The 12698-nt window shown below is 40.9% G+C and overlaps 2 protein-coding genes across 3 annotated transcripts; one reads left to right on the top strand and one right to left on the bottom strand.

Moving 5' to 3' along the window:
* Positions 1-578: 578 nt before the first annotated feature.
* Positions 579-3125, bottom strand: LOC122054907 (zinc finger CCCH domain-containing protein 17-like). The gene is made up of 8 exons (XM_042616324.1): positions 2652-3125; positions 2491-2586; positions 2323-2412; positions 2144-2245; positions 1893-2016; positions 1756-1823; positions 1255-1359; positions 579-605 (listed from the first exon to the last, which is right to left on the bottom strand). Exons 1-8 carry the CDS (start codon positions 3054-3056, stop codon positions 579-581), a joined length of 1017 nt encoding a protein of 338 aa, XP_042472258.1. The 5' UTR covers positions 3057-3125.
* Positions 3126-8461: 5336 nt separating this feature from the next.
* Positions 8462-10094, top strand: LOC121968314 (flap endonuclease 1-A-like). Of its 2 annotated transcripts, none has more exons than XM_042518745.1 (8): positions 8462-8715; positions 8808-8861; positions 8949-8997; positions 9089-9136; positions 9336-9401; positions 9578-9628; positions 9712-9831; positions 9894-10094. In XM_042518745.1, the coding sequence occupies exons 1-8, from the start codon at positions 8657-8659 to the stop codon at positions 10017-10019; spliced, it is 573 nt and encodes a 190-aa protein (XP_042374679.1). In that variant the 5' UTR covers positions 8462-8656; the 3' UTR covers positions 10020-10094. The 2 variants fall into 2 exon arrangements, with proteins under 2 accessions (XP_042374679.1, XP_042374680.1); XM_042518746.1 differs by having other exon boundaries at positions 8462-8728; positions 9894-10092.
* The last annotated feature ends 2604 nt before the right edge of the window (positions 10095-12698 follow it).

Below are 12698 nucleotides of genomic sequence, written 5' to 3'. Positions count from 1 at the left end.
TCAATTGAAAACTTACCACATATACACAACTATGCAAGTGTCTGTGATTGGCTTCAATTCACAAAAGGGAAATATGTCATCGCAATTAACATGGACTGTGCGTTCCATGCCAAATACATCAGGAACTAATTCCAAAATCACATTCTCTGTTTCATCAAGACGCTGAAAATAACTATATAAGATGTGTAAGGGTCTTGGCACATTGGACGATTGTAACTTAGACTTCTCTTGTCTGTTGTCAACTTTTTTCTTCCTGGTCTTCTACATATGTAGATGCAACCATATATATATTAGATATGTGACATACTTTAAATGTACACAAAATTTAGACAACACTTTATCACATTTACCTCACCCCGCATGCTGATTAAGTGCACAGGCCAAGCCACATGGCCACCTACAGCATCCCCAATACTCTGACATGCAGACGGGATTGCAACAGGCAGTGGTGCTGATTGATCAATTGCTTTATCAATGGCAATCCTCATGCAATTCACGGGTAATGGAACATCATCAATAAAGTTGCCAGGTCCATTAACAGAGACAATTGTCTCATATGCAACAGTCTTATCGTTAGGCTACAATAACAACATCACTGTTTTTCCCTATAAGACAAACAATTCATGAATCTTCAACATATAGTGCTTTACAAGATTCATTAGATACTAATGATGGGATAATAATATCAACGTGAAATATATATTTAACCTGTAAAGTCGAATCCTTCTCAATAACTTTCACATCATCATCATCATGTTCTTCTAGGCCTTCATTTGAGAGGCGCCTATGACATTCAACTTCAGGTTTTATATCGAGGAGGCATTGTGGTTTAACTGAGCAGCTACCCTTCTCCTCACTCTCAAATTCTCGACCAGAAAGTTTCAACACCATTGCTTCCAATTTTTCTATTCTGTCACCTTGGTCAGAAAGCATAGCTTTTGCCTCCTTAAACTCTTTCTGTTGCCTTTCATAGGCAGCCTTATCAATTTGCACCTTCCCTCTAGCAAGCTTGAAGAAGGATGATGGAGTGGCATTTGCTCCTATGCCTCTCACACGTCCACCATGTTCGTTAGAATTCAAGGCCTTCGTGAGAATATCCTCAAATGGTTTGGTAAAGGGCATCTTACCATCCTTCTTTTGGACAATATAATCATCCTGTCATGCATCCAAATACAATAACTTTAAATATATACATATATCATATATGTACAAAATAAGCAATTTATGTATACTTTTGCTTACAATCTTATTCACTGTTTGCTTCAACTCATCGCCAATAAATTCCCCAGCTTTGTTGAGCCGCCCTCTCTTCCAGAGGATGACTCTGTTTATCTCATCGTCATCACATAAAACACTGGACTGTAAGCAAAAAATCACATGAAGTCAACGTACTCAACACCAACTATGACAACCATAAGTAGGAATTTAATGTTAACTAAATACTTACTATTTCTTCAGACAAACCCGCATATCCTTTTTCGAGAAAGACGATGAGGGTATAAGTTTGCCTTGCTTCTTTGACTTTGTAGTTCACTTTTCCTCTACATAGTGATAGATGAATTATAACCACATATATCAACTAGAGTTAAAAAAGACCAGCTTAAACAACTTACTATAAAATCTTCAGACATCCGATTAATCACAAAACTACTCCAATCTTCACGTGAAATGCAATGCCCTTGAGGTACCTTGTTGAGAAGCTTCGGATTATTTCTATTTGGTTGGATGAATGTCCTGGTGAGGTGAGTTTTATACTGACGCCACTTTGAATTTACATAGCTCAAACATCCATTCCTCCATTTTAGGCCTAGTTGGTATGTCAACTACACAAACAAATATCTTTAGTAAATAAATAAAAAAAGAGAAAAAAATGCATCACATAATAATAAAACCTGAGTAAAGCTTCATGGCCCCTGCAACTAGAGAAAGTATTGCATGCCGATGATCAGAAAGAGAAGTAGCTGGTTCAAAGACATTCCCAGCAGCACTAAATTTCCACACCAATATTCGTGCATCCTGCACAAAGTTAAGGCATAGTTGAAAACATTCAAAATGTACATCACATGATGTATGGAGATCATGAAATGAACAACACGCACTAAAATAAAGGTATAACAAATAATGTTAGACAGAAAAGAAGCACCTGTGTTCCAGCAAATAGCATACCATTACCAACGGTCAAAGCGTAAACTTGTCCGACAGGGCCATCAAGGCCTTGTTCTGTTGTTGTTTGTGTGTTCCATGCCTGAACCAGCATACAAACAAATCCATTTCTCCATTTCCTTATATGACATGATGGTAACATATTCTAAGAGCTCTGACCTTGACAGCATTCACAACTCCAATAAATAACCAAGGACCTTCACTGGTCATACATCCAACCTCACCTCCCATATTGATGGCTCCAACGCACTTCCACAAAATTGCAAGAGTCAGGCACTATGTGATTCCTTTATCGATGTAGTAAAGGAGTTTGAAGAGCATCAATACCTTCCCAGTTTGAGTATCCCAAACACGAACAGACTCATCCTTGCTACAAGAGTAGAGTTTATCAGACCCTGAAGGCAGAGCGATACCAGTCACTACCTATTAGAATATTCAGACTATCAGCCACCAAAAGCAAGTGAAGCAAAAGAAACCAAAAGAGCCACCTTTTGATGCCCCTGGAGTTGGGTCAAGAGAGAGAAGCTATCGCTCATGAACCACGAATGCAGGAACCTACACTTATCTCCGAAACTACAATTTCCAGCGAGGAAGTAATTGCAGATTTTGTCGGGAGCCTTGCCACCCGCTCGACCCTTACCCCACTTGGATGGCGGCGCACCCGCAGAGGCAATATTTCTAGACACGTGGCCTTGCAAGTGCCCCCGCTTGGCAGCGCCATCGGCGAGCACGGTCTGCGGTGGGTCGCTATGGAGAAAGGGACACGGGTGACGGCTGCATCGCCCCGCCTGCCAGTGGAAGCATACCGTGTTGCTTCTGTCTGGAACCTGAGACGGCCCCGCCCGCTGGTAGCCCCTCCTGTTTCCGTACCAATCTGGTTGCTCGAAGTCCATCAAACGACCCAAACAAATAACTCAGATGCAATCGGAGATCCAGGAAGATGCCACAAACAGGATGATCCCAAAGAGTGATCAAAGTCGGCGAGGAACGCCTCAAGCCACAGATGGCGCCCCTTAGAAGACGATGAACAAGGTGACGGGGCAGTGAGATTTGCTGAAAAACCCTAGAGATCCATGAGAAGGCAATCAAGATGAGAAAATTAAATTTTGCATACGGTGGACAGCCCGATATAAGTTTAGGTTTGGAGGGAACTTCACAGTGTTGTAAATTTTGGCTTGTGGTAAAATTAAAATATTTTATTTTAGTTCATTAACACCGGATTTTAAAAATCGTTGTTAAAATCGGTGTCTATTAACGAAAAAAAGGGCGGTCAAAGACATCGCCTAAAAAACCGATGTCTATGAGCTAAAATCTGAGCTCATAGACATTGGTTTTTGAAAAAACCGGTGTAAAATACTCAAAGACATCGATTTTTGCTTAAAACTGTTGTTGTTCCACTGATGTCTATGAGGGATTTTGTTGTAGTGATCAATGGGGCATGGATATTGTGGGACCTTTCTCTATGGCGACCAGGCAGCGGAAGTTTTTACTTGTAGCAGTGGACTATTTCTCCAAATGGGTCGAGGCCGAGCCGCTGGCAAAAATAACGGAGCAGATGGTCAAGAAATTTATCTGGCAGCATATAATATGTCGGTTCGGCATCCCACGAAGGCTCGTGTCCAACAATGATCGGCAGTTCGTCAGCCAACAACTTAGAGAATGGTGTAAGGGATACGACATTCAGCAGCACTTCACCTCCATGGCCTACCCACAAAGCAACGGGCAAGCGAAAGTCGCCAATTGGGAAATCCTATGTATTCTTCAGGTTCGGCTCGACCGTGTCGGAGGTACCTGCGTGGACTATGGGTGATCCACACAACCCCAAAGGAGGGAACGAGAGTTACGCCTTTCCAGTTGGTATATGGAGGTGAGACTGTCGTTCCCGTGGAGGTCGGAATAGAGTCTGATCAGGTGCGATGATACGACAATAATAACACCGAATGGAAGCAGCTAGAGTTGGACTTGATAGACGAGATGCGAGCCAAAGAAGTCATTCGGCTAATGGCGTACCGACAGAGAATGAAGCAGAATTACAACAGGCGAGTGATCCCCAGGGCATTCCAAGTTGGCGACCAAGTATGGAAAAAGGTGAAGTCGGTCGGCGATGTGAGCAAGTTGAAGTCTCCATGGGTTGGTCCCTTCAAGGTCATCAAGAAGCTCCGATCGGGCGACTACTACCTGGAAGATGAAGATGGACGGAAGCTAGAACGGCCCTGGAGCGCTAACCATCTCCAGCCGTACCGAGCTAGGTGAAAGATGTGCCAATGTAATTCATTTTACATATTTTCCATTCTGTGGCACCTTTTGACTGCAGGAATGAAATCATGAAACACGAAGGTATACCAATTTCACGTCGAACGGCCAAGCTCCATCAGACCATCGAGTGGCGACGTTAAACGCCAGAGTTGAACCGGCGACTATAAACCCCCCGGCCTGAAGACCGTCGAGTGGCGATGTTAAACGCCAGAGTCGAACCGGTGACTATAAACCCCCGGCCTGAAGACCGTTGAGCGGCGACCTTAAACGCCAGAGTCGAACCGGTGACTATAAACCCCCCGGGCTTGAAGACCGTCGAGCGGCGACGTTAAACGCCAGGGTCAAACCGGCGACTATAAACCCCCCGGCCTGAAGACCGTCGAGCGGCGACGTTAAACGCCAGAGTCTTACCGGCGACTATAAACCCCCCGGCCTGAAGACTGTCGAGCGGCGACGTTAAACGCCAGAGTCGAATTGGCGACTATGAACCCCCCGGCCTGAAGACCTTCGAGCGGCGACGTTAAACACCAGAGTCGAACCGACAACTATGAACCTCCCGGCCTGAAGACCGTCAAGCGGCTACGATATGGCCCGACATTTAGTGATGGACAAGTGACAACCATAAATCTCAGGGATAAGGAAAGAACCATGACCCTCTGGCATGGCACCTATCGAGTCACATGACTATTTACACCAACCAGAAAAAGCATACTAACAGGGAGAGAAAGCAAACAAGATAGATTCATTGAAAATAAAGTTTTCCGGCCGAGCGGAGGGATTACACGAACACTGGGACCTTACTCGAGATAGTTAAAAAGATGTTTAGGTATGGTGCGGAGGAGCACGGCGCATTCCCGGACGGGGATGGTCATGGACTCTGGGAGGTGACCCTTGACCTTCAGATGATCCGTCGTAGTAGTGATGGCCAGCTCAAAGGCGAGGACGAGCCGGTCGCAGACCTTCTGAATGAATTCGGTCGAATGAATGTAATTTTGCCTCATTACAGCGAAACGGCTCGGCTCAGCCTCTTGATACTCCTTGAGGGCAGCCCGGGAAGCCTCAAGTGCATCTTGGAGGGTCTTCATTTCCTTCTTGAGAGCTACCACCTTCGCCGAGCGACCTTTTTTCTCGACGTCCAACAGGTCAACCAATTCCTTCACCCGCTACTCCAGGGCTCGGGCTTCTACGTTCTTCGCATCCAGATCGACGATGGCACTATTCTTCTGAGTAGTCGCTAGCTCTATCTTGTGGTCGAACGCTTTGACCTGCTTCTCGAACTGGCCCAACAGATGCGCCTGATCAACCGATTTCTTCTGCTCGACCTCCAACAGTCCCTTCGTCTTGGTCAGCTCTGCCTGGAGCTCGGCATAGGACGGTCCCCGAGAGGAAGACGACCCGCCGGAGATTTTGAGCTTCTTCAGCTCATCCTCTAGCATCCACTACAACAAAAATGTTAAAAGACAACACCCCTACGACAACGGTTTTAAGAGAAAGTGTTGCGTATTTGCTCAAAGACAACGATTTTTATCAAAACCGTTGTCTTTGAACTCCCCATTAAATATAAAAGACAACAATTTTGTGAAAACTGTTGTCATTGAGCGACTTCTTTTTAAATCAACAACACTTTTTACAACGGTTTTCTAAACCGTTGTCTTTAAGCGCGTTTTTAGGGGCTACGACAACAGTTTTGATAAGACATTTGTCTTTGACTATATTCGTTTTCGTCATTTGCCCTTGTAGTTTTCCTTTCCTTCTCTCTGCAAATATTTTCGGTGCCTTATTTTCCCCTTCGCGTTCCCAAACCCTAAGCCATTTTTCTTTCCCTCTCCCCATACAATCTCTTCACGCCATCCCGTCGACCGCTGGATCTTCTTCCACGACGGTGTGCTCTCCTCTCTCTCTCATTATCACCCTCACTCTTGATTTGTCTACCTTTGCCTCCTAAAGGTTCGAGATGAGCCATGTCCTTGGTGCGCTCCTTGCATCTTCCCCTCTTCTGGCGCAAGCCTGGACCCGTTGCCTGCGTGCCGATGCAGGTAGCGCCAACTTCGTCATTGACAGGAGTGACGACGCGGTCTTCATCACCTTCTCCAGGACGCAAGCCGTCACTTCGTCGTCTGGCCTTGGCAGAGGGTTCTTCGAACCTGTTTCCGTATACAGCGACACGCACGACATCTTCGCACCGCTGGGAATAGGCGAGGAGGATGACGGCGGGAAGCCGCAGCCTTTGCTCCTCCAGGCCAGTGCCCTCCGCTTGTTTATGAGCTTGTACCACACCTCTGAGTTCCAGGTCTGCGCTCGATCTTTTTTTCCTTCGATTAAGGTTTCCTCTGCTTCAGATTCAATCAAATTAGGATCGTTTTTTTAAAATAATTCACCAAATCATCTTAATCGTATCATTAATTGAATATGGCGGTCATTTTCCACGAAATTTGTTCCTCTAGTGTTTATTAATGACTTCTTAGATCAAAGAAGAACATGAAAACATATGTCTGTTTCGCATGTAAGCAAGCTTCTTCTGCAGGGTCTATAGCAGACTGCAAAGGCATCAGGATTTTAGCCATGACATCCTTGTTTATTGTTGTTTCTGTTCATGTCTATAGAACTACAGCAGAGTCGAAGATGCATATTTCTACATTATATGCTCCAAGAAGACTGCCCATTTTCTAACAAAGAGAGTCAACAAGTTTCAGTTAAAATAGGCTAATTTTTCCATGCCTGGAGAAGGCAGCAGAATCTTTGATGTCCAAGTAAGTTTGATCCGCTTTCCACCATAAAATTAGCATGTGACCTCTTCTATACTCCTTTTGTTGTTTAGTCAGTATTAAGATAAGAAGTTCTGATTTTAAATCATTAATTAGTATTAGGATGGCGCCGAAGCCGCTGGACTATGAGTCGCTGAATGAGAATGTGAAGAAAGTTGCATATGCTGTCAGAGGGGAGCTTTACCTGCGGGCTTCGGAGTTGCAGAAGGAGGGGAAGAAGGTTGTGATGCTTTCTCATACACAATTTTCGTTGATTGTGCCACAACATGATTTGAGTTAAATAGAATAAATTTTATTGAAAGAGACTCTTATTTCGATTCCTGAAAGATCTGACTTTGATTGTTTTTTTTCCATTCTTGTTATCTGGTTGAAGATATCTTCCTGGGTTATTTAGCACTGTATATGTTTGCTTTATTGCTTGTATCAAGATATGAAGTGCACATATGCCTTTGATTCTTTTTATTGTTAGCTTGTTGGGATGCCACTTGTGAGATTAAAATTTGAGGTTATAATAATGCACTCCCCTTGTAATTTATTCTTAAGAAACAAGATACAAGTTGGACTTACTTTCCATGAGATTGGTTTTTTTTTTGTTGTTTGCAGATTATTTTCACAAATGTCGAGAACCCTCATGCTCTCGGATAGAAGCCACTAACATTTCCCCATCAGGTTTCCATTTTCTCTTTATTCTTTCTTAAAAACTACTTGTATCAAAGTGTTGATCATTCTTCTCTATTGCTTGACTTGAGGAACTCAGTGAGAAAAAATCATCTTCACAAGTCAAAAATTCCTTGTACATGGAGCAATTTCTCCTTCTCTGTGCTCCCTGAGATAAAGAGACATTTTCCATTAGATTTCTCTTTTTAATGGTGTAATTTTTTACCTATACTATTCTCCAGGTGGTAGCATTGTGCCAAGCTCCATTTCTATTGGATGACCCTAATGTCGGGCTTTTATTCCCAGTAGATATCATTGCAAGAGCTAAACATTATCTTTCATTGAATTCGGGTGGTTTAGGTATTCACATATTCCTACAATTTTCAACTCACACACTTAAACCGTTTCCTTTTTGATGCAATCTGTTTCTCAAGCTAAACTGCTTTGCAACTTGTTTCCTCTTGTTAACGGTGATCTGGAAAAGAATGTATTCTGTACTTGTTTGTGCATTTGTAACCCAAGCAATTTTTATGTTGGCATTTTCATAACATTTGTGTCATATTCCAGTTTTTAGTTGTATCTTTATATGTAACAAACCCAAAACATCATCTGCAAGCCTTGTTATTTTTTTCATGTTGATGAGTAAATATTGTTTTAGTCATTCTGATAAGAATCTCAACTTTCTTTCGAGCAATCAAGTGCATATAGTGATTCTCGAGGACTTCTTGGAATTAGGAAAGAATTTGCAGAGTTCATTGAAAAATCTATGCTTGAGTTGGACTTTTTATTTCTTCTTCTAACTCTTGACATTTTGTATGGTCGATAAGTCATTTGCAAGGGATGTTCAATCAAACTATCAGATTATTAGAAGCAGGTATCGAGCTAGTGTAAGTCCATTTGCATGTCTAAATATCATTTTGTTTCTCATTCAGCCACCATATTTTATTATCATCTTTTTTATGCCAGATATGTATTTGATGGTCAACCTCCAGAGCTGAAGAAACAAGAACTTGCCAAAAGGCTAGTCTTTATAGTTTTGTCATTGTCTCCCTCCTTTTTTTTTTGTTGCAAGATAATGATAATCTTTAAGCTTATTTTATTCTTTAGATATTTAAAGAGGAAAGATGCAACTAACGATCTGAACACAACAATTGAGGTCAATGCTTGTGCATAACAAGTACCTTTATTGGGACTCTTTAGTGTGCTAGAAATTCTTTTGCTGTCTTGGTTACATTTGTTGTTTATAGACTGGTGATCTGGAGGGAATTGAAAAGTACAACAAAAGAACTGTCAAGGTAATCTTTGATATTGTTATTTTATTGGAAATTATCATGAGGATCTTATTGATTATGATGCAATCAGCATAAAGTTAGCATGCTGATTATCTATTTTCTTCATATGTACCATAGAGTTTCTTTAAATATATTTTAAACTTTCAAATTACTTTCTTGAAGAATTTGATTCCAGTAGATGACTGTAGAGTTTTTTTCACAGGTAACTAAGCAACATAATGAAGATTGTAAACGTCTCTTAAGACTAATGGGTGTGCCTACTATTGAGGTAAACTAGTCCACTTTCACTTATTGAATTCTTTATCCTTGGTACAAGAATTTGAACTAACAATGACACAATTTTACTTTCTCTTGTAAATATTTCCTAAAGCTGCATGCAATTGCTTAATATACAAGTATTGGATCTCTAGTTTTAGAAGCTAAACTCATCTTTCTGATCTAAAGGCACCCTGTGAAGCAGAAGCTCAATGCGCAGCTCTTTGCAAAAGTGACAAGGTAAAATGATGCAATGTAACACATTCTATTTTATTTTTTTAACTTTAATATCCTAAACGTATTTGTTTGTTATCAATCTCTAGGTGTTTGTGGTTGCCTCAGAAAACATGGATACTTTAACTTTTGGGGTACCAAGGTTTCTCCGTCATTTAATGGATCCTAGTTCCAAAAAAATCTCTGTGATGGAATCTGACGTTTCAAAGGTATATTTATTCTGCTTATTGCTAATTGAATTACTATATTTATTCTCATCCTTATTTTTCAGGTTCTTGAAGAGCTAAGACTCACTATGGATCAGTTCATTGATTTGTGTATTCTCTTTGGATGTGATTATTGTTATAGCATTAAAGGTAAACTTTCTTATGAGATATTGTACATTCAACAAGTTTAGCATACAAGGCTAGTACTCTATTGCTTACTGTTTACGAAATTTGATAACTAATGTTCATTCAAATCTCTAGTATGATAATACTTGTGTGGTTGAATATGGTGTCAGTGCTACAAATGTTCCATGTCTATGTTACTTGGACTTGATATAGTTCACATGAGTACGATCGCAATCTCTATCATGGCTATTTTTACAAATTGTACATGTGTTCAATAGGATTAGTGATTGTTCACTCTTAGTGTCACTGTTTGAGTGTCATTATCCAAGTATCTATATCCAACGCAAATTTGGGCAGTTATGTCATGCTTTGGAAATTTCTATTTTTTTTAAATGTTTGGTTGAAGGAAAAAAAACTCTGTTTCTACATTTGATGTTCCATGAAATAAATTATACACATACCTTTGCCCAATACCTCATTCTAACATTTGATGTTACATGACGCTTATTTAGTTGTTTCTGCATTATGCAAGGACTGACGGTTAAATTATATTTTGTGAATACCAGAGTTCTTTTCCTTTCAGACACAACCTTGATATTCCTCTTCCAATGTGTTACTCATGAATGCAGCTGATTGAGAGAGGATTTTTTTATTATTATTATTATTAGAACCATATTTCAATAAGGCTGCTTGAGTCACATGGAGTACATTAGTTGGAAGAGTTTCTCCATTTCTTCTAGCAGTGGCTAACAGTTCTGCAACATATACAAATAGATACTCAAAGATTATGTTCAAGGGTAGTCATAAGTTTGAGTCAATGTAAAACTTGATAAAGTTGTAAAAAATCCTCTTTAAACCAATCATTAGTTGAAAACATAAGAGAAGGAGGAAAATTTGCAATTGTCTGTTTTTTCCCTAACTGGATGAAAGTAGTTTTTTAGTTGCTCTTATTCTTTGGTAGTCATATTTATAGTAATTTTGACTATAACGACCTCAAACATGCAACTTCGAGTATAAAATGGCATGTTTCCTTGTATTGTTTATTTTCCAAGAATTCATGTTGTCATGTAGACTATAATTTGGAATTATGAAATTTTATAAGTTTTGTTGAATTTTTCTTTTGTAGGTCGGGCAATTCGTGAGGCTTGAGTTTTTTTGATGCAAGAAGTGAGCTTTGTTAGGATGTAGCTTGCCTTGCTAATTTGTAAATTAAAAGCCATATAGAAAACAACAAATGGAAAACATGTGATTTAATGTATATGGAGAACAGTAATGGAAAACATGTGTATTTTGATGAGTAACAACTCATTTTGTATAATTTTGTATATGTGTGGCTACAAGATGAATTATATATGGATGTGTATTTTGGATTTAATGTAGTTGTCACGCCCCGGAGGAGTCTCTGTCCGAAGAAATTTCGGCAGCATCTCCCCTGTACGGCGGACAATCTGAAACTTTTCTACAGCATCATATACCTCAGTCACATGCGGTTGGAATAATAACAATAATAAAACAATCACCACGCAGTTAATATCAATTTCATCCTCTGGCTGACACAACCACGCAGTTAAGTAGTAAACAAATAGAACAGTAATACGATGACTCGAAAACAACCCTACTCAACTACACTCGTAAAGCTCAAATCCGACAAACTCACCTCTTCTATCGTCCAGGCAGGCATGGAGTAAAACATATTCAAACCATACCAAAGTCCGTTAACGATAAGAATTCATACAAGATCCATAAGTAAAATCAATACAAGATTAAGACATAGTCCGATAGAGAAAACTAAAATAACAACTCGTGGTCTGCAGAGGACTAGCACTACGTGCAGTGGGGACTAGCGATCGAACCGCCTCTGGCAACAACCGAAAATAACAACGGAGGCGGGTGAGTCCAACGCCACGTAACAACCGATATGCATAATAAAGAATATAACAACTAGCACTAATTATGCGCCTGATACAAGAAAGGTAAATGCAACGAGGAATGCAGGAGAAAAGGCATACTAACCCGGACCAAGGTATAAAGGGTAACAGGTCAAAACCGAGGGTGTCATAATCTGTATGCATGTCAATCATGCATCCATATAAATCGACAAGTAAATGCAGCAAACATAAGCAATAAATGCATCATGCATATGATGCCAATGACATGGTCACCCCGACACCATCACCATCTCACACAATGGTGAGTCAAGTGGGTAGAGCGTGACAACTGCACTGACATCACCGCACTCGATGGTGACCGAGTGGACGGGATCTTGTCGAGTACACACATACTCCTACCCGAAATAATAAATGGGGGAGCGTAATGCTCTCTCTCGATACGATGACGGGGAGGAATCTACTGCTACCACGCCGAGTCACACTACCCGAGCGGACCAACGGAACCAAACAAAGTCCAACTGCCACGCTGCTACACTAAACCAATGGAGCCAAACAGAGCGGCACGCTGAGTCACCAGACCAACGGAGCCAAACAGCAGAACTGCCACACACCTATCTGATATACCACTAACCCATGAGTGGTGGTGTGTACAGATACATGTAACTGGCGATGCGCTCAACAATAATGGAGCAGACAATCGCACAGCATGCAATCAAGCAAGATGATGCATGACACTAAACATGGCAATATCATGAATAGCATAGCAAGATCCATACATAAATAAAAGGTGTACCACAAGTCAATGTATCAGATGGAAGGTACACAAACAGATAGGGTATCAAATAAACCCTAGGT

This window comes from Zingiber officinale, chromosome 3B (genome assembly GCF_018446385.1).
Source record: "Zingiber officinale cultivar Zhangliang chromosome 3B, Zo_v1.1, whole genome shotgun sequence".
In the NCBI taxonomy this organism is placed as follows: domain Eukaryota; kingdom Viridiplantae; phylum Streptophyta; class Magnoliopsida; order Zingiberales; family Zingiberaceae; genus Zingiber; species Zingiber officinale.
The sequence above is the reverse complement of the archived record's forward strand: the minus strand, read 5'-3'. Positions and strand labels throughout refer to the sequence as shown.

Excerpts from the sequence above, each read along its gene's own strand:
- LOC122054907 (XM_042616324.1), bottom strand. The coding sequence starts at position 3,056 with ATGGACTTCGAGCAACCAGATTGGTACGGAAACAGGAGGGGCTACCAG. Across the intron at positions 2,246-2,322 it reads GAGTTGTGAATGCTGTCAAG|GCATGGAACACACAAACAAC; the intron begins GTCAGAGCTCTT and ends ATGCTGGTTCAG. Across the intron at positions 1,360-1,755 it reads GTAAATTCAAAGTGGCGTCA|TCCAGTGTTTTATGTGATGA; the intron begins GTATAAAACTCA and ends TTTTGCTTACAG.
- LOC121968314 (XM_042518745.1), top strand. The coding sequence starts at position 8,657 with ATGGTCGATAAGTCATTTGCAAGGGATGTTCAATCAAACTATCAGATT. Across the intron at positions 9,137-9,335 it reads ACAACAAAAGAACTGTCAAG|GTAACTAAGCAACATAATGA; the intron begins GTAATCTTTGAT and ends TTTTTTTCACAG. Across the intron at positions 9,629-9,711 it reads CTCTTTGCAAAAGTGACAAG|GTGTTTGTGGTTGCCTCAGA; the intron begins GTAAAATGATGC and ends ATCAATCTCTAG.